Source organism: Denticeps clupeoides, chromosome 10, assembly GCF_900700375.1.
Source record: "Denticeps clupeoides chromosome 10, fDenClu1.1, whole genome shotgun sequence".
Classification (NCBI taxonomy): Eukaryota; Metazoa; Chordata; class Actinopteri; order Clupeiformes; family Denticipitidae; genus Denticeps; species Denticeps clupeoides.
This window is the reverse complement of record NC_041716.1, coordinates 5,181,223-5,206,718: the sequence shown is the minus strand read 5'-3', so window position 1 is coordinate 5,206,718 and position 25,496 is coordinate 5,181,223. Positions and strand designations below refer to the sequence as shown.

Genomic DNA, 25,496 nt, shown 5'->3' with positions numbered 1-25,496 from the left:
TTTTAAAACGTAAAATACTTTTTTTAACCTATTTTAAAAAGGATGCAGTCAATACGCTTTTGATACAATACATATACGGTTTTAAACCATACGTGTTCTGGTGGTTTAAATTAGAATATTGTCCACTGTTGATTATATTTTTAAAAATGAATTTAAACCAAAAGAAAAAATGTCAAAAGAAGCAGCTGCTGAACTGGGCGAGGCCGACTGGGAGGAGGCCCTTTCTCGCCACGTCTCGGCCCCGTCCAATGGGAGGCTGCGCGGCGTCCGTCTGTAGGCGGGTCCTCCTCGGGCCGACCAATCGTTGCGCGGGAGACGCTGTCGTCAGGGCAACACTTGCATATATGAACTTGCTAGTGGACAGACTATCCATTCTTCTTACATCGACCCCTAGTTGTCGTGCTGTAAGAAATCACAGAGAAGAGCTTTCACCCCCCACCCCGATAGGCAGGACATATTTTGTGAACAATGGTAAGCAAGTAATATTTTTCCATATCTTCTTTAATATAAATATGTATATAAGAACGTTTGCATGATTTGTTAAACTGTGTAAAATTATTAACAATGGTAGAATACAATATATATACATATGAATGACATAAATTCTGACGCAGTGCGACGTGATTATCACGGCCGTTTCATTGTTACGCGATCTTGCGGAGGATGTCCTCGCATAGGAGACAACGTGAGCGCGGACGGGGACAAAGGGAGCCGGAATAATGCGACGTGCGCGGAATAAATGATCTGGGTGCAGCTCGTATCGCCCGTCGGTTCCGCACACCGAAGCCACACATTTTTTTTTTTTTTTTTGGAAAATCGCTTACAGAAACCCTATCTTGCAGTTTCTCGTTTCAGGCCGAATTAAAGGATCTGCTAACGTGCCTCGCATCAAATATTTAAAAGGCTTTCTGGATAAACAGGGTCGGGGTGCAGGTTGACCAGCAGTCATCTGATACGAAACCAGATTCAGATGCTCTGCGGCGGTTCTTCTATCTGGAGATCCAAGCCCAATAGTCCCTCTGGCCATTGTTCAGCCCTGTGTGAATGCAGCAGACAAATGCAGCCCAACCGAAGATCCAATTTCTACTATTTTACTAGTTTAAAACTATATTTACTTATTTTGTTGTATTGATTATTATACAGAAAATGGCATATTGTAAATTCTGTATAGAACCGAAAGGAGTAATCCTTTAAACCAACGGCTCGTTTCATTTCCAACAGCGTGAGTGCATCTCCATCCACGTGGGCCAGGCTGGTGTCCAGATTGGCAATGCCTGCTGGGAACTCTACTGCCTTGAGCATGGCATCCAGCCTGATGGACAAATGCCCAGCGACAAGACCATCGGTGGAGGTGACGACTCCTTCAACACCTTCTTCAGTGAGACTGGAGCAGGAAAGCACGTCCCCAGAGCTGTGTTTGTGGACCTGGAGCCCACTGTTATTGGTAGGTCTCACGTCAAGCATAGAAAGACGTTGTATTTCTACTCATTTAGTGATATTTTATATATTTTAGTCATTTTGTATTCAAGACTGAAGACTGTTATTTGGAATTAGAGGAGCACATTTTAGTTTGTGGAGTTGGTCTTTGACCTCCTGCCCATCATTCGTTTCATTATGATTGCATCACCAGATGAGGTGCGCACTGGGACCTACCGTCAGCTCTTCCACCCTGAGCAGCTCATCACTGGCAAAGAAGATGCTGCCAACAACTACGCCCGTGGGCATTACACCATTGGGAAGGAAATCATTGACCTTGTACTGGACAGGATCCGCAAATTGGTAAACACAGACACAGACGAACATGCCTGCTTCAGGAAATTAATGAAAAATGTATTAAACATTCATTTACCTGTTCCATAGGCTGACCAGTGCACAGGTCTTCAGGGTTTCCTGGTCTTCCACAGCTTTGGTGGTGGCACAGGTTCTGGTTTCACCTCCCTGCTAATGGAGCGCCTGTCTGTTGACTATGGCAAGAAGTCCAAGCTGGAGTTCTCCATCTACCCTGCTCCTCAGGTGTCCACTGCTGTAGTGGAACCCTACAACTCCATCCTTACCACACACACCACCCTCGAGCACTCTGACTGTGCCTTCATGGTTGACAACGAGGCCATCTACGACATCTGCCGTAGGAACCTCGACATTGAGCGTCCGACATACACTAACCTCAATAGGCTCATTGGGCAGATTGTGTCCTCCATCACCGCATCCTTACGATTTGATGGTGCCCTGAATGTCGATCTTACTGAATTCCAGACCAACTTGGTGCCCTACCCTCGTATTCATTTCCCCCTGGCTACCTATGCCCCGGTGATCTCTGCAGAGAAAGCTTACCATGAGCAGCTGTCAGTGGCTGAAATCACCAACGCCTGCTTTGAGCCAGCCAATCAGATGGTGAAATGTGACCCACGTCATGGCAAGTACATGGCCTGCTGCCTGCTGTACCGTGGTGATGTGGTCCCAAAAGACGTCAACGCAGCCATCGCTACCATCAAGACCAAGCGCACCATCCAGTTTGTGGACTGGTGCCCCACTGGTTTCAAGGTTGGCATCAACTACCAGCCCCCTACCGTGGTCCCAGGTGGAGACCTGGCCAAGGTGCAGAGGGCTGTGTGCATGCTGAGCAACACCACAGCTATCGCCGAGGCTTGGGCCAGGCTGGATCACAAGTTCGATCTGATGTACGCCAAGCGTGCCTTCGTGCATTGGTACGTGGGTGAGGGCATGGAGGAGGGTGAGTTCTCTGAGGCCAGAGAGGACATGGCTGCCCTCGAGAAAGATTATGAGGAGGTTGGTGTCGACTCCATTGAGGGTGAAGGAGAGGAGGAGGGAGAAGAGTACTAAAGCAACAGTCAGATGTGGTAGAACAAGGGCAATTGCAACAAATCGTGCTCATGCAAAGCACTGCAACAGCATAAGATCCAGGATTTGACAACAAATAAAACTCCATGTCTGAAAACATCTGTTTGATTGTCCTTCTTTGTATTTAATGTTACACGCTTTACTTACCAAGTACTGCTTAGTCGTTCTCTCCGTTCATGTCATGAGTTGTCTTACATTTACATTTACAGCATTTATCAGACGCCCTTATCCAGAGCGACTTACAATCAGTAGTTACAGGGACAGTGTAATGAGTAGGGTTAAGAGTCTTGCTCAGGGACACAGAGGTAGTAAGTGGGATTTGAACCTGGGTCTTCTGGTTCATAGACGTGTGCGTTACCCACTAGGCTACTACTGACCTGACTGATTCATTTTCATTATGAGCATTGTTGCAAAAATATTGCAACAAAAGAAGACCTGTTATGGAGAATTACTGTAGAATACCTCTTCAAATACAAAGAGACATCAAAGTTCAGAGTGTTTACGATATATTACACACCTGTAGGGTGTGTCACCCCCAGTATGTTGTTCATGTGGTCTACTTTATTCAGGGAGCTTTCTTTCCTTTGAAAGACTCGATGGCAGCCTATGAGCTCTAAAGATGTTGCATAATATGAAATGAAACTAGTCCAGCCCTCCTTCCTTTCTTATACGTTGGATGTGGTCAGTTATACAAAATCTACAGAGAGAAGGCACAAAGCAGCTGGGTTTGCTGAAAGGCATGGTAAACTGATGCTTATGTACATAGGTATCAGCGGAGCATCACATGAAACCTGTAAGGAAACAGAGCACATTTATCTTTTAAACGGAGGTCAGTCGATCTAATAATTTATTTCAAAAACAGGTGCACACTTTATTTCAACCGGCTATGGTAAATTATGCCGAATGACAAATGCTTAATCTTGATAGATGGTAGGGACAGAAATGCTGTGAATTCTGTCTCGTTGCCACCCTCTCACTTTCACCACACTGATGCCCTCTACTGGTGGGTCATTCAAAGTTCAAAACAACAGAAAAATCAAAACACTTCAATAGAAGCGAAAAAACATGATCAAAGATAAGCAGATTAACTTTGAATACAGTTAATAACAATCTGATTTAAACAATACTAATCACAGATGTGATCTTCAACTCGTTGCATTTTTTTGTCAGCATCCGAAGGCCCAATGGAGGTGCAGTGGCCTGTAGGCCCCCATTCCATCCCTGCCAGAGTTTTAGTGGTGCCAGGCCCTGAACAGCCGCTGAATGTCCTAATGCCACGTGCTGACTGTGCAGAGAAGAGTGAAAATTCAAGTGTTAACTGTTAACCCCCCAAACCCCATGAACATAGTAAACACAAAACAGTAGGGACAAATACCACAAATGAAGAGTGAAAAATGCAAATTATTCATTAGGGCGGGGATTATTTCAATTCCCATTTCTCATGTCAATCATTATTTAAGACATGAAATAAAGATTTCACTACAAACACTGCATCCATATATTGTCTACTGTAAATAATTAGGGGGGCCTTAAGGGCCATGCGCATGTGCACTGCAGTATTTGGAGGTTTTCGTCGATCTGGGTATAAAAGCGCCATCCCGCTGGAGACGGTTAACGTTTCTCACACAAGACTCATTACAGGTTACTTCTGCTTCAGAATAGTAAGCTTATATTTCACCACGTTGTTCATTAGCCCCATAGGTGTTCGGTTATAATGCCTTTTCCCTGTGAGAATGAGTATTTATGTAAGGGAGGACCTGAAGATCTCCCAGTGCAGGATAACTGAGCGGTGATGGTGCCAGGGAAGACTCCATTAAATGACATTTTAAAAAACATAAATAAATACAGCTTTAAAATATATAAATAATATAGTTTAAGTTAACCGCAAAAGAAATCGCCAATAAAACTCAATCTCGTTGCATTCCTCTTTCTAAAAACATCGGCCAGTCTTTGTAGATCTGGACCCCGTTACCACGCCCCGTAATCAGAAGGTTGCCGCTCGAATCCCCGAACCACCAACATGCCACTGAGGTCCCCTTGATCAAGGCACCGTCCCCACACACTGCTCCCCGGGCACCTGTCATGGCTGCCCACTGCTCACCATGGGTGATGGTTAAAAGCAGAGGACACATGCCCTAGCTGCAGTGTTTCACAATGACGATCACTTCACTTTCTTATAAAAAGGGTTTAAAAGCTTTGGCTCACTGCTTTTGGTAAACTATGTAGACATACAGTACAGGCCAAAAGTTTGGACAGACCTTTATGTGATTTACCTGTTGCACCTACATACAACAACTACACACACCTGCTCAAGCAGATCAACGTAAAGAAGGTGTGTCCAGTACATAACTTCATTCATAGTTTTGGTGCCTTCAGTGAGAATCCAACAATGTAAATGGTCATGAAAATAAAGAAAACACATTGAATGAGAAGGTGCGTCCGAATTTTTGGCCTGTACTGTAGTGTAAAGTTTTACCTGTCTGGCACAACACTGCTTTCACTGTACAATCCACCTGGGAACTTATGCACAGGTTTATTGATAAGGACAATTCTGTGTAATGTAAATAGGGCTTAAGAGCTTTGGGACACCGAAGTCTCACTTTTACAGCAACAAAATGCACGTTAGGCGCCGGCCTGTCGGTGACCGAGAAGCTTCTGCGCGTCCTTCCCGCACCCGGTCTTTACCAGGGTTCAGGCCCGTCATCCCCTCTAACCGGCTCAGCGCCGCTAATCCCGACGCCAGGCTTACCGACAGCAAGCAGGCTGCGCTGGTATCCTCGGCGAAGAAACATGACATTTTGGATGGCGCAGCGCCTGTAGAGGCGGTGCGTGGTGCCGGAGAGCCGGCTGAACCGAGCCAAACCGAACCGAACCGAACCGAACCGAACCTAGCGGTGGGGCGACATGGAGGCGGCACGCAAAGGTGAGACGGAAACTCCAGCTTCTTCTTCACCCTTTACTGTCTTGCATATGCTACAGGGTCTGTGCATTATATATTGCAATTGCGTGCGATTCATTTGCACTCTTTGGTTTGTTCCTGATTGATGAACGTGTGGAGAATGCGACAGTGACATGCCGATAAACGTCTGCTATGTGTCACATATATACGCTGTAGGTCACATCTTGCTTGTCCAGTAGGAGGACACCCCAGAACATCTGCTCCAACACATGGCTGCCCTCATTTGCCTCTCTTGTTTTCTCAATCGTTTAGCTACAATAATTTGACTACCAATATTTGATGTCATTTTAGTTAGATACCAACTTCACCACTATTGCATTCCATGAAAATACGTTTGCTTGTTAATGACTGAAATTCCAGTATATGATTGTCATAGCAAAACATAAATTATTCATGAACATTAAGAAGTGACCTGCCATTGGTGGATTTAGATGACAGGAATCGTGAAAATGACCAATACTGCAGCAATGTTCACCATTAAAACTGGCATTCTCAGATGGGGCCGATGGCGTCTCGATGGCGGGCTCCGAGCTCAACAAGTCAGACACGCTCAACTCGACCGGCTCGGCGGGCGGGCGGCGAAGGGCCGGGGGAGCCAAGAAGCAGATGCAGGCGAACAAGTCTGCACTCAGAGCCCCTCGAGCCCTCTGCTGCCTTACCCTGAGCAACCCCATCCGCATGGCGGCACTGGCCCTCGTGGAGTGGAAATATCCTTCACCGGTTCCCATGCCACCACCATTTTCCCTCTTCCCTTTTCCTACCATCCCACCACCTAGTATTTGCTAGCTTTTTTACACCATCATTAACCTTAACTTTAAGCCATCAAGCCTTTTGACATATTCATCCTGCTGGCCATTTTTGCTAATTGCGTTGCTTTGGGCGTGTCCAAACCATTCCCTGAAGATGATTCTAATGCCACAAACCATAATCTGGTAAGAATTGAAGATGTGTCTGTTCTGACCTCCTGGATGTTCATATGAAACATGTATTGTGTTGTGCATGTTTTCATAAGATTAAGGAATTTAGGCTGAAATAAGTCAACTGATATAAGAGAATTGGCCAGAAATGGACAACTGGTCCACAAGAAGATCATCTTGTGGTCTTAAGGACATCAGTCAGGGTTCTACACTGGCTACGCAATTTACAAAACCAAAGTGCAGTATCTGCAGAATATTTTATTTTCAATTGCAGATACTGTGAAATAAAAGTCAGGATTAAACACCTATGAAGGCCCTAGTAGATAAATGATTATTTTAAATGATTGAATAGGAGCTTGGTGCAAAGTGTGACCAGACTACAAACTTCAGCAGACCTCGTCTCCGGCCTACTCTTCATTAGCTCTTGAGAAGCCACAAAGTTATTAGTCATTGTCAATAGCATGTTAAACCCACCTGGGTATTCAATAACAGTGGTGTTAAAGAGGAAAAGTGGTTCTTGGTCCGATAGGATTAGGCCTTAAACCGCCCAGTAACTCAGCATTTCTCTGTTAATCCCACAGCCATTTGTAGAGTTTACTGTTTAACGCAACACTGAATGGAGACATCTTTTCTTGATGCAGGATAATGCAGAGAGCACCTGAGACAGATGTCCTCCATCTGTTAGGGGGATCAGGGTAGAACAGAGGTGGCTGGCTTTGGGAGGATCAAGTTATTGGATTGCTGTGGGTGCAAAAGAGAGACTGTAGATTTGAGGTTTGCTGCACTTCCTTGTGGTCTTGTGACTGTAAAGAAATAAATCCATATACTTTCCAATGAGCGCAAGTGGTTGACTGAAGTGAATCAAACTGTATTTACGACTTCAAATGTCATCTTGAGCATCACAGCTACAGAAGACAGGGTCCTGCACCGTAGTCATCTTAATATGTAATAACCTCATTTACAACCAAAACCTCATCTTCTTCCTGTGTGTCCTGATCTCATGACCTCTCGTGCATTAGCACCTCTACGGTCACTGAAACAAGCGTTAATGATTAGCATTAACGTATTAGGCAGTAGGTCAACAGGGCAGAAAGCTAATTAGTGCAGAAATGGGACATTGGGGAAGCTGGAAGGCCGGCTGGATAGGAGCGAGAGGTTGTCGTCAACACCATAAGAAAATGTGCTATTCTATTTGCAGTCAGACGTCCAGATTTAAAAATAGCTTGAACATGTAGTATTTTAGTCTAGTTTTGCATGAATGTGCATAACACAGCAAGTGTTATGCACTTGCTATGATTTGAAATGTGATCTGAAAAGACATAATGTTAGACATCATGTCCAGTTTTCACAATTGTTCCCTTTCCCGCCTCCAGGAACAAGTTGAATATGTATTTTTGGTCATCTTCACGATTGAAACATTCACAAAGATCCTGGCCTATGGACTGGTCATGCATCCCAGTGCCTACATCCGCAGTGGCTGGAACTTGCTGGATTTCGTCATCGTCATTGTGGGGTTGGCACAACTTCACGTTTTTTTCGGCTGTGTGTTTCTGTTGTGAGTTGTGGTGGGATTGTGCGTCAGCAGCTGCGCTTTCGTCTCGTAATGCAGACTGTTCAGTGTCATTGCTGAGATGGGTGAAGAACACAAGCCTGACAAGAGTCATCATGCTTCAGGCAAACCTGGAGGCTTGGATGTGAAAGCTCTGAGGGCATTCAGAGTGCTGCGACCACTCCGACTGGTCTCTGGTGTACCCAGTGAGTTTACATGTGTGATGTTACATCTATCTTCTTTTTAACAAGTCATTGACTTGTTAATGTCTCATCTCTGACCCGGTAAATGTGGACTTAAAGGGTAAATTGTGCCTCCAGGTCTCCAGATTGTGCTGAACTCCATCATGAAGGCGATGGTGCCCCTGCTGCACATTGGCTTGCTGGTCGGCTTTGTCATCATCATCTATGCCATCATCGGCTTGGAACTCTTCCTCGGCCGGATGCACAAGACCTGCTATTATGTCGGCACAGGTCAGGCCGCCCCGTGAGGAACATTCCATCAGAGTGGCAGACGGAAATCTAGTAAATTCTGAAAAGCGATTCCCTCTCAATGCTCAGACCTGTACGTGGACGATGACCCGACGCCGTGCGCTTTCGCCGGGAATGGCCGCTTCTGCGAAGCCAACAACACAGTTTGCCGCTCTGGTTGGGAGGGTCCCAATGGAGGCATCACCAACTTTGACAACATCTTCTTCGCTATGCTAACCGTCTTCCAGTGCATCACCATGGAGGGTTGGACCGACGTGCTCTACTGGGTAGGAGTCTTTCAAGCATCAACCACATTTCCATGTGCATTCCATTGATATACATCTTTTGTTGATATCTGCAATTTCTGTGAGTGCAGATGAATGATGCCATTGGTTTTGACCTTCCCTGGGTCTACTTTGTGTCTCTGGTCATCTTTGGGTCTTTCTTTGTCCTGAACCTTGTGTTGGGTGTGTTGAGCGGGTGAGTGTGGTTTAATGCGAAATCCTGTGTTGTGAAACATTCATCAATATAATGAGATGATCGCTTGCCTCAGTGAGTTCTCTAAAGAGAGAGAGAAGGCTGTGGCACGTGGGGAGCTGCAGATAGCTCAGGAGAAGCAGCAGATGGAGGAGGACATGGTAGGGTACATGGACTGGCTCATCGAAGCTGAGGACATGGATGAGGACGGCAACAAACGTAAGCCTAGTCTCCATTTTATATCCCTATTTGATGTTCTTCACATGTCTGGTGAGTCATTTGCTCATTAACTGTTCTCCTCCATCTTTTCTCCTGGGTACGCTGGTTTTTGTCCAGGTGCTGTGGTGGCTAAAAAGAAGATGATGAAAAAGTATGGGTGGTACAAGCACAGTGAAGACGGCGGTATGCACAATGTGTCTCGTCATTTTTCACAATGTCCTCCATGGCTTGATTCTTCCTTGGCTCTGAATCATCGTATTTTCTCGGCAGAATCTGACTCCGACTCAGAATTTGAAGCGTTCCTTGATGACGACAATGGCTGCTGTGCCTCCATCACGTAAACAAACAATGAATCCTTCACACACTTCACGTGACTCTGGCTCTTTGTTGTATTTGGTGCGTGATTGCATTATAGTCATTGCTTAATTTTCTCTTCTTTTGTGACCAGGGCTCGATTGATGGCCATCAGTTTCTGGTGAGTACACACTGGCATTTTTTAACATGAACCATCAATGATTTTCAACAGGCCACTTTCATTGGCTCGTTGGATCATCACTTTTATTGGCCATCTACGCTGTGGTTGACTCAGCAGCAAGACCCTAAACAGATGTCTTCTCCTCTGTCGTTGTCGCCCAGTGAGCAGCTGTTTCACCTGAACCTGGTGGTGAGGAAGAATTGCCGTGTTGCTGTGAAATCCTCCAACTTCTACTGGCTGGTGCTGCTGCTCGTGTTTCTCAACACGGCAGCCAGTGCCTCTGAGCACTACAACCAACCCAAGTGGCTAACTGATGTGCAGGGTTAAGTCTCAAGTCAAGTTACTTTAGACGTGATGAATTGAAGTAACACTATTTTACTTGGGCATATGCCATAATTACATCTGTTTACAATCTAGACCGGGCCAATAAAATCTTGCTGGCGCTCTTCACCCTTGAGATGCTGATGAAGATCTACAGCTTCGGGTTCCAGATCTACTTCATGGCCTTGTTCAACCGCTTTGATTGCTTTGTGGTGTGTGGAGGCATCCTAGAGACGATGCTGGTGGAGACGGACATCATTCCGCCCATAGGCATCTCTGTGCTCCGCTGCGTTCGCCTGCTCCGCATCTTCAAAGTCACCCGGTGATCTGCTTCTCTCATGATTGCTTTCACGTTTTCTCGGTCACACTTTTTGATTATTAATGATTAACAATTTTATGGATAAATATATTACAATTATCCAAGATTTAAAAAGAATAACTATCTTCCCTAAATTGGCCTTGTATAAAGACAAGCCTCTACATCCATGTCCAAATACAACCTTTGTATTTCTGCTTTTATTTGCTGAAGTATATTTTTGGTCTGGAATTGATAAGCAATTGAGTAGCATTGATTGCCACATTGTCCTACATATGGCTGACAGATAGATAGATAGATAGATAGATAGATAGATAGATAGATAGATAGATAGATAGATAGATAGATAGATAGATAGATAGATAGATAGATAGATAGATAGATAGATAGATAGATAGATAATAAAAACAAATTTTAAAAATAATGTAAATTACATTTTCAGGCACTGGGCAGCTCTGTCAGACTTGGTCAACTCACTGCTCAACTCTATGAAGGCCATCTGCTCCCTGCTTTTGCTCCTCTTCCTTTTCCTCATCATCTTCGCCCTGCTGGGCATGCAGCTCTTTGGCGGCAAGTTCAACTTTGACGAGACGCAGATGAAGAGGAGCACCTTTGACACGTTCCCCTCGGCTCTGCTCACCTGCTTCCAGGTGAATTTTACAGGTTTGGTTGTATTCTGGCTGGTGTTCTAGCCACTTTGCAGTGCATTTATGTGTTTGGGCCCTTTCTTTCTTCTGCAGATCCTGACTGGAGAGGACTGGAACTCGGTTATGTATGATGGGATTATGGCCTATGGCGGGCCAGTCTTTCCCAACATGATTGTGTGCATCTACTTTGTTATTCTGTTCGTATGCGGCAACTGTATCCTTTCTTTGGTGTAACCCCAGCTGTAAATCAGTCTGAAAATGTATAGTCTGTCAATTCCAATGACAAAGTGTCATTGAAATGTTCACACATACTCTTTGACTCATAGTCAGATATCCTGCTGAATGTCTTCTTGGCTATTGCTGTGGACAACTTAGCCGGAGATGGTGGCAAAAAGAAAAAACAAGAGTGAGAAACGTCACCCACGATCTAGTGATAAATTAGTTGGATATGAAATGACTGGTCACTCACGCATGCCCTTACACACCTGTCTTCTAGAGAAAAGAAAGAAGATGATGAAGAATGGGAAGACGATGAGGACAGAGAGGAGGATGAGGCTGAAGTGAGAACCTTTCCATTTCTTTTTAGTTACACACACACAAGTTATATATAATTATTTCTGTGTTTTGTGAAGAATGAAGAGGACGACTGGGAGAATGAAGAGCTGAGAGCGATAGAAGGGCTTGATGGTAAGTGGTAGACTAAATTACCATGAAAAAAAAAAAACTACAATTTGAGTTTAATGTAGCATATCTATCATAGATCTGATATTTGTTCCAAGACCATGCACAGTCATTTTGGTGTGCACATTATAAAAAGTGAAGGGCGGGCCGGGGCGAATGTGGCCAACGAACGAAATGGGAGTGAGAATAAACAACTATAGATGTCCCAATTCCATAGATAAGCAAGGAAAACAACATCTAGCAACACAACATCTAGAACAATAAGCAAGTGAATTGGTTCCACCTGAAGGTCCAGGGCCACCCTGATGTCATATATATTATTGCCACAATTTTAACTGGGAATTTATTCTATGTATCAAATTTTAAATTAAAGTATAAAATTGCAAAGAAGAAAATGCCTTCCTCTTCATATCTGCTTGGAGTATCGTTGCTGGGTGGTCCACCTTCTGAACATGCCATCATTCTGAGATCAGCAAACACATAGTTTCTAAGTCCACACAGAAAGTGGGCAGAAGGTAGCTGTTTGAATGTATTTTAGCACTATAAAATGCATCAAAATAAGCCTTTCTGTGAAATCTCTGTCTCTTGGTCATTTGAAGTTGGTGTTCCAATGAAAGTTGAAAGCTTCCAACCAAAGGAGAAAATTGTTCCCATCCCTGATGGCAGCTCCTTCTTCATTCTTGGGAAGAAGAACTGGTAAGTCTCTGAATAAGAAAACTTTTTTAATCATGGTGACCAACATCATGTGTAATGAACCTCTGTTCAGCCTCAGAGTCGCCTGCCACAACCTCATCCACCATCACTACTTCACCAACCTCATCCTGGTCTTTATCATCCTCAGCAGCATCTCTCTGGCTGCTGAGGACCCAATCAGGGCTCATTCCTTCAGAAACAATGTAGGTCCCTGTTTGTCCTCAGACCACCTGAATCATTTATTATATCATTTTATTCTCCCACCAGTCCCCCCCTCCAGACGTATGGGCCACATTGCTGATTCCTGTTTCTTCTCTCTATGTGTGCAGATGTTAGGTTATGCAGATTATGCCTTCACGTCTATCTTCACTGTGGAGATTGTTTTGAAGGTCTGTACTGTTTAGAGTTCCCTATGGATTAGGTTAAGGGTAAATTTGTAGTTAATGAATGCAGTCAATGGGAGAAGCTTTAGATCATCAAATAAATGTAAATAAGAGTGCTTTGAATTTTTCATTTTAATGTAAAACGTAGAATGAACATTGATGTTCACACGTGACTCTGAGTTTGTAGTGTTCTAATCTGCTGTGCACTAGACTGTGTGTCGTTTTGTCCCTTTTCAGATGACGGTGTACGGTGCTTTTCTACATCAAGGTTCATTCTGCAGAAATGCATTCAACCTGCTGGACCTGCTGGTTGTCAGTGTGTCGCTCATGTCCTTTTTCCTACAGTCAGTATCTCAAGTGTTATTATATAATCTGACCTTTTACTGAACACAGACTCTAATCTGACCTCATAATACACACAGTCTCTAATCTCATTTTACACTAAATACACACTCTGACCTCATACTGAACCCAGTCTCCATTTCTATTTCACTTTACACTAACCACTGTCTGTACTCTAATTTGACACTAATCACAATCTGTGGTTTTAAAAAAAAAATTACCTGCTTGTTAATCTGTATCTTGTCTTTATTTGTTGCTTTCCCAAATCTTCTCACTCAGCTCAAGCGCTATCTCTGTGGTAAAGATTCTTCGTGTACTTAGAGTGTTAAGGCCTCTCCGTGCCATCAACCGAGCAAAGGGACTTAAGGTCTGTGGTGCCGTGGCATCTCTGACAGTCTATCTTATATAGGTTGTAGGTCAGCACATTAACCACTATATGAATATGCATTGCTCACAGAACGTAGTACAGTGTGTGTTTGTGGCCATTCGCACCATCGGGAACATCCTGATCGTCACAACGCTCCTCCAGTTCATGTTCGCCTGCATCGGAGTTCAGCTCTTCAAGGTAGTGGCGCCGTTCTTAGTCGCTACTTTTGTCTTGGCTGTGGATGTTTTTATGAGTGCTGTCTGTGGTTATCCTGCAGGGCCGGTTCTACAGGTGTACAGATGAGGCTAAACACACACCGGAAGAGTGCAAGTGAGTTCATTTATATACTTTATATACTTTTCATTATAAGTAACACACTCAGAGAGTACCAACTCTCTGAGTGAAACAGAAAATCTTAATAAAGGTGTAATTACAGGCTGTGTTCTAATTTACTATATATATTCAATACCGATACAAAGCTGCTTGTTTGCTAGCGTAAGGTCACCAGGATTTACATTAATGGATAAATAATAAATTAAGCAAGATAATAAATGTAATGATGTATGTAACATATCGCATACACATGTGACTAAATGATGGAAGTGAGCACTGTCAATCATCAGGCTCCTCCTATTATAAACTCTGTTTATAAAAACATTCAATTTTGCGTTCTGCACAACAGAAACAATTACAGGGAACGATTAAGCAGGTTCTGTTTTATCTTACATATCTTATAAGTAAACCCTGAAGACTCATTTGACCATACAATGGCAAACACACTCTCCTCTCACTTATTCCATTCTCTCTATTCTATCCTTTTCTTACCCATCTTGCTCTCAGGGGCACATTTGTGGTGTTTAAGGATGGTGACATGGACCACCCCATGGTGAGAGAGCGAATTTGGGAGAACAGTAACTTTAACTTTGATAACGTGCTGATGGGGATGCTGGCGCTCTTCACTGTTTCTACGTTCGAGGGCTGGCCTCAGTGAGTTTCCTATTAACGTTTTGTGATCAGTGTTAATCTGTGGGATCTGTGCTCGGTTGCTTCACTCGGGTCTGTTGGTTTTTGAGCGCAGACTGCTGTATAAGGCCATCGACGCCAATGCCGAGAACCGAGGCCCCATCTACAACTACCGCGTGGAGATCTCAGTCTTCTTCATCATCTACATCATCATCATCGCATTCTTCATGATGAACATCTTTGTGGGTTTCGTCATCATCACGTTCCGTGAGCAGGGAGAGGCTGAATACAAGAACTGTGAGCTCAACAAGAACCAGGTGAGTAAAAGTAAAGTGAACCTGAAGAGAGAAGGTTCAGAATGGTCTGGTTTTCAAACAAACAGAGAAGGTCACTTCACCTCTTTTGGTGACCCATTGCCCTGTGTGCCAAATTCAGGTCACTGAATTGTTCTTATCGGTGGTACCAAGATCTCTCTACCAAGAGCTCCACCCCTTCTCATCTTTTGTCTATTGTCTATTATGCCTATTATGAAAATCTCACTGTGGGATTATTTAACATTAATACGAGTTCCATGTCTATGGTCTATAAAGGGTAATAGCTGCAAATAGTGCTTTGGTCATTCTGCTTTGCCATCCAGAGAGCGGCAGGATCTGGAATTTGTCCCCATATGTCACCATAAGGGGAAACGTTACCTCCCATTTCTCATGCTTTTTTCACCCAGAGAATTTCCCACTTCTCCCCTAAAAAAGTTACTCCACTGACCCTCATGGCTTGAAAATGTATGAGGCATCGCAGTTGCTCTGTGATTGGATGTAAAAATGGCAATAAATGTTTTTTTTTTTACCTGAGTCACACGAGACTCAGTGGGTTAACCAGTGGGTTCATTTCATTTTTTTCTGGGAAAATGCAGACACAACTTGCTGTCTGATGACTTAATTTCAGACACCAAAACGGCACATCCTGGGGAAATCTCAAAGTGGCTGTAATTCTGCACCAAGGCTGAATTTTGGAAAGAGTCGCCTGATACAGTATTTTGGGACCAATATAAAAGCAAAAAGGATTTTCATGTTAGGGAACCTTTAAGAATCTCCTCAGGAGCCATACTTTTGCCATTTCAGCACGTTGTCTTTATATTTTCCTTTCTCCTGAACGTTGCGTATTTCCCTCCTATAGAGGCAGTGTGTCTACTACGCTCTGAAAGCCCAACCCATAAAAATATACATCCCCAAAAACCCGTCTCAGCTCAAGTTCTGGAAGATCATCAACTCCTCCCAGTTTGAGTACATCATGTTTGTGCTCATCCTTCTCAACACGCTCACCCTGGCTGTACAGGTACAAGAGGGGAACCTTCCAGCTTTTCACAAGTTTTTATATTTGATGCATTTTAAAAGCCACCATCTACGTTGTGTTTAAATCGAATTAGGACTCATTACCCATGAGCCTTGGCTCAGTAGTTTGTGTTTTTTTTTTTTTTTGTGGAGAGACAGTGCCACCTAGTGTTAGAAATCAAGCCTGATAACTTTCATTTACATTTTCCTTGCGTGATCTGTAGCATTATGAACAGTCCGATCTCTTCAACTCTGTGATGGACATCCTGAACATGATCTTCACGGCCGTCTTCACAGTGGAGATGGTGGTTAAGTTGTTGGCCCTGAGACCTTATGTGAGCAATGGTTTGAATGTTTTGTTGCTGATATTTAATGATTAATTTATTAATTTCATCATTACATTTGATTATTAATTGAATTTTATTTTATTATATAAAAAGAAGTGCATATGTGATCAGGGTGCTTAAGTTTTTTGCTTTCTTTTGCCTTTGCATCAGCATTACTTTATCGATGCCTGGAACTCTTTCGATGCTCTGATCGTGGTGGGCAGTGTCCTGGACATCTTGGTCGCAGAGCTGAGTGTGAGTTTGAACCCTGTGCACTGAGATGGAATTTAAAAAAAATTACATTTTCAAAATTCTGATTTTTATTTCCTTTCCTTTCTGGACCTTTCTCCGGTGGATACAGGGAGGGGGAGACAACGAAGATGTGAGGATGGCTTAACATTCAACTGTTTTTGTGCTGATGTCTTCCTGTTTGCTTAGCATTTGTCTCCCATCCCAGGGCAAAGGAGACGGGGAGAGTGCCAAGGTCTCCATCACCTTCTTCCGTCTCTTCCGTGTCATGCGATTGGTCAAACTGCTCAGCAAAGGGGAGGGTATCCGGACACTCCTCTGGACGTTTGTCAAGTCACTGCAGGTCAGTGATCCTATGATGGGCCACTGGCCAAGCTGCTGCCATGATGTATTTACAACTATGACATTATTTTTGTAATTGCAGGCTTTAATTATAATTTTTCCTGTCCCCTTGCCTGTAGGCCTTGCCATATGTTGGCCTTCTCATTGCCATGATCTTCTTCATCTACGCTGTAATTGGCATGCAGGTCGTTTAACCTTCTAACTCATTTGTTTCTGACACATTTTGATTTCTATCCGGAGTAAGTTTACGGCCAGCTGTTTTATTTGCAGATGTTTGGGAAGATTGCCATTGACGACAGCACGGAAATCAACCGCAATAACAACTTCCAGCAGTTCTTCATGGCTGTGCTGCTGCTCTTCAGGTGACTGATCTCGGTCATTTCTGACATGCTGTTGGCCACATTTCCAAGCATCTACATCTTTCCCACTCTCCTTCAACTCCTACAGATGCGCCACAGGTGAACAGTGGCAGGAAATCATGCTGGCAGCGTTGCCAGGGCGACGTTGTGACCCGGAATCTGACTTCGGACCTGGGGAGGAGTTCACCTGTGGCAGCAACCTGGCATACCTCTACTTCATCAGTTTCTTCATGCTGTGTGCTTATCTGGTGAGAGCGGAGGAGAGCGAAATAAAAGAGGGATGAAGTGGTCAGTGAGGAATATTAAGATGCTACACGTTCATGCTTTTCAGATCATCAATTTGTTCATTGCGGTCATCATGGATAACTTTGAGTACCTGACCAGAGACTGGACCGTGCTGGGCACCCATCACCTGGATGAATTTAAACGCGTCTGGTCAGATTATGACCCCGAAGCCACGTGAGATTTCAATATGGAATATGGATATGGAATATGGAACCCTGCTCTCGTGAATTTTACTGGGTTCAGTTTGGTGTAATTCTCATTGTAATTTGCCCTTCAGGGGTAGAATAAAGCACTTGGATGTGGTCACCATGCTGCGAAGGATCCAGCCACCTCTAGGTTTCGGCAAACTCTGTCCACACCGTGTGGCCTGCAAGGTAAAGCAGATGTCAATCAAAAAGGTTCAACAAAATGGTGCATATTAGTCTATAAAAGGCAAATTGCAATAATCAGTAGTGTCATATAAGGAAGCACCACTAGATGTGTTATTGTGCGCATTCAAACAAGTTGTCAGATGATTAAAATAAACTACAATAAACAGCAGACTGAAGAGGAAAGTGTTCATTTTGTGAGTTTAAAGAAAATTATGGAAAATAGTGATAGAATTAACATTTTTGGCAATCAGTTGACCTGAAGCTGTTCTGTAATTGGACATTAATTTTACACTGCATGAAAGACTGTCAAACTACTTCATAATTTGAACATAGACATGAAAGATAATTCGCGTTTTTATAAAAAAACCAGGCATTAAGTTCTGTTCAGTATTCAGTCTGAGGTAACTGGCACAAGTAAAACATTTTACAACAATTCAACCGTTTTCTTTATGTATCCAAATGAAAAAAAAAACACAGATTTGCTAGTTAAGGCAGCAGAGGACAGATTGTTCAGTTTGAGCTGCGTGGCCTGTGACTTCCTTTCCAAGCCAATTAAGAGCTTTCCATCAATTACTTACTGTCTCTCTCTCTCTCTCTCTCTCTCTCTCTCTCTGTCTTTCTCTGAATTGGTTTTCTGGACAGAGGCTGGTGGCTATGAATGTCCCACTGCACCCTGATGGCACGGTGTCCTTCAACGCAACCCTGTTTGCTCTTGTGAGGAACTCTCTCAAGATTAAGACAGAAGGCAAGATTACCTTGAGCTCACTGTTACACCCATCACAAGTAGTGGTATTATTTCTTTTTATTGGCTGAGCAGATATCTATGTCAAACAGTATGATACATGATATGACATGATTCTTTCTCTGCTGCCGCTCTAAGCCGCAATAAATCTGGATGAATGACCAACACGTAGGATTTGATGGATGTTATTGAAGTTCAACAATTTTTAACTTTCTGCCTCAAGCAATGCAAATGCAGGCCCAAAATTCTGTTCGGCGGCCCATGATGTTACCCATTTAAAAGTGAATGGGAAGCGCCTCCTTTGATGGCTTCAGCGTTTGTGTTTCAGCAATGTTACGGCCAGAGCCTCTTTAGTCTTAAGAATTAATTGTGATTAATCATGATTAATTTTAACAAATTACAATCGCAAATCGATTTTTAAAATTAAATTTTTAATAATTATAGCTTTTCTCACATTTCTTCAATAAAATCCATCAAATCCAATGTGTTGGTCATTCAGCCAGATTTATTGCGGGTTAAGCGGCGGAGAAAGAATCATATCATATCATGTATCATCCAAATTACCTCAACCCCATCTGAAGTCCTAAACCATCTACAGATGATTTTTCTCCCTCCTCAACTGCACATTACAAACTGAACATCAGTTTGCACTCTGCACTCTGCACTTTTTAATTGAAGTATTACAGCCTGCACTTTAATAGTTAATCTCTTACTTCCTCACACTATGCTGCTATGCTATGCTCATCATATAATTTCATATCACTACTACTGCCATTATTGTCATAGCATATCATATACCACATACACTCATTGCTGCTACTTGTCTGCCTGGTTTGTCTAGTTTGCCTCGACCTGCACTATTTTATGGGTCAGTGCACAATGTCCACAATGTCCCTTGACGTGTTTTTGTGTTGTGTGTTATTCCATTTGTCTTTTTGCACACTGTGAATCTCCAAAGCTTCGCAATCTCGTCTCTCTGTGTACTTGTATATAGTGAGATGACTATAAAGTGAACTTTGAATTTTGACTTTGATTTCCACTTCATGTACATGCTCATGATCCATAAACACATAACAGCAAAACATCTGTGCCCTCCACCTGAGGGGCTGGATCCTTGTAATTTCACCCAATTCAGCTTTAAACATTTGTCACTTCATCTGGTTTTATCAACTATTTTGGAGTCCTTTGCTTTTTTTATGGTCCCTTTAGGTCCCACTGACCAGCAGAACGAGGAGCTGAAGATCATTATAAAGAAGATCTGGAAACGCACTAAGCCCAAGCTCATAGAGGAGATCATCCCGCCTCCATCAGGTAACCTACCCTGTGTCAGTTGTCACACACATCAGACTACATTACCCAGAAGGCACCTGCAACACATGCATTTTCGATTTGATTCAATTCAATTCAGGAGACGAGGTGACGGCCGGGAAGTTCTATGCAAGCTTTCTCATCCAGGACTACTTCAAGAAGTTCCGTAAGAGGAAAGAAAAAGAAAGGAAAAAGAAGGGGAAGGACAAGTCGGCCTCCCTTCAGGTAAAAACCTACCCAGAATCCACTACTGGAGAATATGTGAAGAATCTATTTACTCAGAATGTCATGTGTTGTCTGTCAGGCGGGGCTGCGTACGCTGCAGGACTTGGCCCCAGAGATGCGATTGGCAATGGCCATGGAGGAGGATGGTGAAGTCCTGGATGGAGAGATGATGGAGGATGAGGAGTTCTTCAGGGTGAGAAGATATGCATTTCCTCCCACAGTTCTGCTTAACTTTACTGTAAAGGATATATAAGTGAACTCCGGTTATTCCAACCTCCTGCAGAGTGACAGTGTCTTCAGTGATGTGTCAGCCACGCCAATGACGCCAACTCCATCTACAACCCCGCTGCCACCCATGTTTGAAGAGACCTCAGTGAACATTCAACCCATGCCTAAAATACGCAATGGGAGACTGATGATGGATGACAGCTTCGCAGCGGAGGAGGAGGAGCACAGATCTGCCTCCATGCTATCAGTCAATGAGGTGGTGATGGAACAGCCACAGAGGAGCATTCCACTGATCAGGTGAGGTCTCTGACCAAAAAAATGCATAAACGCACAAAATATACAGTACAGGCCAAAGGTTTGGACACACCTTCTCATTCAATGTGTTTTCTTTATTTCCATGAGCCCACATGTGTTCGTTCATAGTTTAGTTGTCATGAAAATAAAGAAAACACATTGAATGAGAAGGTGTGTCCAAACCTTTGGCCTGTACTGTACACACAGTACATAGACATAATGTATATAGAGACTCCTACGCAAATGTACACATTCACTGCTTGATGTACTTTTTGAAAAGATATCTGTGTCCATCTCAGCTATTTTCTCCTCATTTCTTTTGCAGAATGGAGGCTGTAAGTGATTTCCCTGCCCCACCTGACGGTGAAATGCTGCCAGAGGTCAGTGGCAGGGAGTCGCAGCTGACGTACAGGGAGGACGATGCACAGAGCACGGTGTCGTGTGAAAGGTGACAAGCAAGACAAAATCATTGTGTCAAGAGATGTGTGTTTTCAGAAATGTAGTGTTTACCTGTCTTTTGTTTCTTAAGGCCATGGTACCCAGACGTCCCACCTGTCCAACATGAGGCTCCACCTCCTTCTGATCCCATTAGCACCAATGGAACCAATGGAACCAATGGAATCAGTGAAATCGTTGGGAGCGATGCAATCACACCACAGTTCAGCCTCAATGAAAGTGGCTACAATGGAACCAACCAACCAGCAAATGACTATAGTAGCAACAGTTACAACGACAACGGTTACAATGGCAACGGTTACAATGGCAGCAGTTACAATGGCAACAGTTACAATGGCAATGGAAACAGTTACAATGGAAATGGAAGCAGCTGCAATGGGAATGGTTACAATGGCAACAGCCTTACTGTCAACCGTAGACGCCTCCTTCCACCCACACCTGCAGGTGGCTGAGCTGTTCCTGTTCCGCTTCCCCATTCCCTCAGCTTCCTTCATTCATTGTTCCCTCCTCTCTCTCTCTGTCAGGCCTCAAACCGTCATTCAACATCCACTGTCTGAGGCGGCAGGGCAGCAGTGAAGACCTCCCCGTTCCGGGAACCTACCATCAAAATTCGCCGCCATGTCGCGGTCGCCCACAGGTGGGTGCAGCGAGCAGCTGGTGGCCATCCAGTCTTCCACAGCAATTCACTGTCTGCTTAATCAACTCATTTCGTAGATTCATCACTTTTAGCACAGGGAAGGGCTATGGTTATGGCACTGGTACTGGCACTGGTAACAGATTGCAGGGTAAAGATGACAGATGAACAGACAACAACAATGAACATTGAGGTGTTCAAGGTGGGAAGTGTGGTGGCATGTCCTGGTCCATCATGCTTATGAGGCTTTTGCCTGATTTCAGATGGTTTTCATGCTGGTGGTGTCAGGCCTTCCTATTATTCTGTCACTGGCCGTTTTATTATAGACGGCAAACTTCTCATTTAATCACTTTGTGGATTTATGCGTAGACTGTTGGTGTGATATGAGATGTGGTTTTTCTGGATCCCTCCACAGACCCAGGGCACCAACTACGACTCACGTCGCAGCAGCATCTCCTCAGGGTCCTCCGCCTCCTGGGCCAATAACAACAGCTCGCGACGGGGCCGCCTCCTGTACGCGCCACTCATTCTCGTGGATGAGGTGGGCGGCCAGCAGGCCGTATGGGATGACAGGGCTGGCACTGCCAGCCTGCCGGCTGCAGCCCGACCTGGTTGGCATGCTGGCGCCGAGGGATCGGGCCTGGCGCCCCCCACCCAGAGCAGGGCCTACACCAGCCTGAGACTGCCCTCCCAGGCCAGCTCCAGCTACGTGCAGAAGGGAAGCGCCGACAGCCTCGTGGAATCAGTAAATCCCTGCAGACTGACACTGCACATAACCAGAACAACACACAAACAAAACATAATACATATACATAATAATAAGCAGAACAAAACAGGCCATAAAGAGGGAAATAGCAATATATCATGATGCATGCTTTGGTGACTTTACCGATATGCCGTTGAATGATTAAACCTGTGCATTAAACATTGTTTCTTGATCAAGTTTAAAATTCAAAACATGCAATTGTACTTTGAGGGATGTCACGTTCCTAAGTCTAGGGGTCTAAGAAATGCGCCAAGGTTGTGGAGAGGAGGACGTCCACTGTTACACACACAACCAAACAAAGCATACAAACTGTGCTTTTATTTCCAGTGAGCTAACAGGTACAATAAAACAGCGGACTCAGGACAGCTACCCAACATCAGTACAGCCTAAAGGAAGGAATTTTCAGTAGTGATAACTCAAACACGCACAAAAGTTAACAAAAAAGGGCACATAAAGCTAACAGGCTAACACAGGCTAACAACAAAGAGGTCTATAACACAAAGCAACAAGACACATGAATGAGATCCCCTTGCATATCTCCGTGGACCCTGGGGACCCCCCAAAAGAGTAAGGGCCTAGCAGACCCTGGGGACCTCCCCGAACACCATCCGAAGTGTCTTTATATAGGTGGAGGTGACCAATAGGCAGATGGTAGGTGGAGCTGGTAGGTTTCAACTCCTCCCACAAAGTCAACCTAAAAGAGACAGGACACAAAAACACAGCCAGCCACACAGAACACGTATAAGCATATGTCCAGAGATGTAGCATGAAATCATGATAGCATGATTTCATGCATCAAGTATTACAGAATTACCAGAATTAATAATATCATCATGGGCAAGGTATTGATATTTTGTTGTAGTGGGGTATAAATTGCTATTGGGGGGGGTCCTATAATCAATACGGACAGTGGGCCTCATTTTTGCAAATTTAGGCAATGTGAATGAGCAGGAGTACTGTGGCCAAGATGGCCTCCACTAAAGCATATTTTTTAAATTTGCATTTATGATATTTCACTGCATAGGCACAGCTTGTGCTTTATTGCTATAAACCAATCATTAGAATGGTGGTATGAATGTGCTCACCGGCCTGCTTTGCCTCCTCCTGTTCTCCTCTAGATCCTGATGTCCGAAGGCCTCGGCCTGTACGCTAAGGACCCCAAGTTTGTGGATTTCGCCAAGCGCGAGATTGCCAACGCGTGTGACATGACCATGGACGAGATGGAGAATGCGGCCAGCGACCTACTGGGTTGCGGGTCGCGGGGGCAGCCGCTGCGCCTGGAGGAAGAGCTGGCGGACGAGATGAACTGCGTTATTTCATACTGAGGAGGAGGAGGAGGATTGATGTCTGCATGCTGCACCTCTGAATTATGAATCTTTCAGAACTGGGGAAATTCAGGCATTGTTCTGTGGAGAGACAGATGATGTAATGAATGCCATTATTTGAATGATATACACTCATTAAGTGCTGTTTAAATACCAACAACATGATTGTTTGGGAAAAACAGAGCATAATATATAGGTTGTCTGCGAGTTTCTGTACTGTTCTCCAAAGCGCCATATTAGTTGCTGTTTATGGTTTTTGAAAATCTGTTTACCGAGCTCCAGTTACAACCCCACACCATGAACCCTGATTCATATTGCAATACTGCTAAAAAAAGACTGTGCACATCAGACAACATAAAACTGTCCATCGAGGGACTGTGAATCTGGAGCGGCCCAGATGTTGTGCAGATCTGGGGTTCCAGTCACTGAAACCAGCTGACAAGGGAAAAAATAACAAGGCAAAATTTTTGGAATATTCTGGAATATTCCATCTCAACACAGTGAGAGTCACAGTGAAACTTCATAGAAAAATGTCTTTAAGTGCTCGCAATTGACTGTATTGTCAATATTCTAGTCAAAATTTGGTGTCAGTCGTGCTCGGCCTCATTTACACACATTGGCAAGATTTGTCCCCAACAGCCTGCACTGAGCTCTGGCAGGTGATCGAGTCACGTGAAAAAGAAATATGTACCTGATTTTTTAATGTGAATATTGAGTCCTCTGGAGGACAGGTCGCACTATGACAAACTTGTGGTTGAATAAAACACGTTTTATGCGCATTTCAGCCTTGATGTCACATCTCGGGCCATGTGGGAAAGGAGGAGTAGAAGCGGGACATTGTGAAATAAGGGATGTATTATAAACAGAATCAAAACAGGCGTGATGGCTGAAAAGGAACGTGTGACGATTGTCAGGAAGAAAACAACGTAAACACAGTCTCTCCATGTCAATGCACGTCAGTCTCTCCTCGTCTTGCTGCTCTCCTCTTCCTCTTACAGGGCTCTAATCACGGGCGCCTGATCAGCACTCTTTGCACTCATTTCACTATTTTATGTGGTGTTTTATGTGATGACAACATGGGGTCAGTTGCAAAATGACTAATTTGCAGAAATAAAGAATGATTTCTTACTTTCAATCAAATTACTTGACTGATAATAACCTGGTTGTTAATAAAAACTGGAAGATTTGGGGGATTTATGATAGAAAAAAAATATTAACACTAACATAATCTACAGAACCTAAAGAATGACGTGGCAGAACCCGGTATATTCTCTTTAAAGTAAAATCTGGAAATGAGCACGAAGTCATTTTTATTTCACACTTAAATTAGAACGGACTGCTGACGTCACCGCCGCACGTGACGCCCGGTACAGTAATCGCGCCGTGCGTCACTTAGAATAAAGGTAAAACGCCATTGGCTGCTCGGCGCGCCCGCGTCATCCGCGCGCCTCCAGCGGCTTTGCGTCCCGACGTTCGGCACGCGCCGAAGTGACGTCTCAGGATATTTAGATTTCAAAGTCAGGCCCATAACGCGAATATTTGGTACAAAGAACCGAATGACGTCATTCATATAGTTTATTTCTCATTGTGTTACGGCCAATAAAATATTACATACATACG

At 43.9% G+C, this 25,496-nt stretch overlaps 2 protein-coding genes across 2 annotated transcripts; both read left to right on the top strand.

Moving 5' to 3' along the window:
- Positions 1-344: 344 nt before the first annotated feature.
- Positions 345-2,958, top strand: LOC114797739 (tubulin alpha-1A chain). Its single transcript, XM_028992778.1, has 4 exons — positions 345-471; positions 1,222-1,444; positions 1,631-1,779; positions 1,861-2,958. The coding sequence occupies exons 1-4, from the start codon at positions 469-471 to the stop codon at positions 2,839-2,841; spliced, it is 1,356 nt and encodes a 451-aa protein (XP_028848611.1). The 5' UTR covers positions 345-468; the 3' UTR covers positions 2,842-2,958.
- A 2,629-nt stretch (positions 2,959-5,587) lies between these two features.
- On the top strand, positions 5,588-25,011 carry cacna1fa (calcium channel, voltage-dependent, L type, alpha 1F subunit a). Its single transcript, XM_028993699.1, has 48 exons — positions 5,588-5,782; positions 6,315-6,525; positions 6,645-6,750; positions 8,109-8,248; positions 8,345-8,490; positions 8,605-8,757; positions 8,845-9,041; positions 9,131-9,234; positions 9,308-9,450; positions 9,568-9,633; positions 9,721-9,787; positions 9,899-9,925; positions 10,087-10,247; positions 10,343-10,568; positions 11,005-11,212; positions 11,303-11,423; positions 11,540-11,615; positions 11,706-11,769; positions 11,842-11,896; positions 12,490-12,586; positions 12,657-12,786; positions 12,913-12,972; positions 13,204-13,310; positions 13,588-13,675; positions 13,766-13,873; positions 13,953-14,005; positions 14,516-14,662; positions 14,754-14,955; positions 15,812-15,970; positions 16,191-16,301; positions 16,464-16,547; positions 16,654-16,674; positions 16,750-16,884; positions 17,003-17,068; positions 17,154-17,245; positions 17,331-17,490; positions 17,574-17,701; positions 17,805-17,901; positions 18,541-18,643; positions 19,850-19,951; positions 20,049-20,173; positions 20,253-20,366; positions 20,457-20,698; positions 21,021-21,143; positions 21,225-21,595; positions 21,676-21,788; positions 22,201-22,530; positions 23,670-25,011. The coding sequence occupies exons 1-48, from the start codon at positions 5,764-5,766 to the stop codon at positions 23,874-23,876; spliced, it is 6,165 nt and encodes a 2,054-aa protein (XP_028849532.1). The 5' UTR covers positions 5,588-5,763; the 3' UTR covers positions 23,877-25,011.
- The last annotated feature ends 485 nt before the right edge of the window (positions 25,012-25,496 follow it).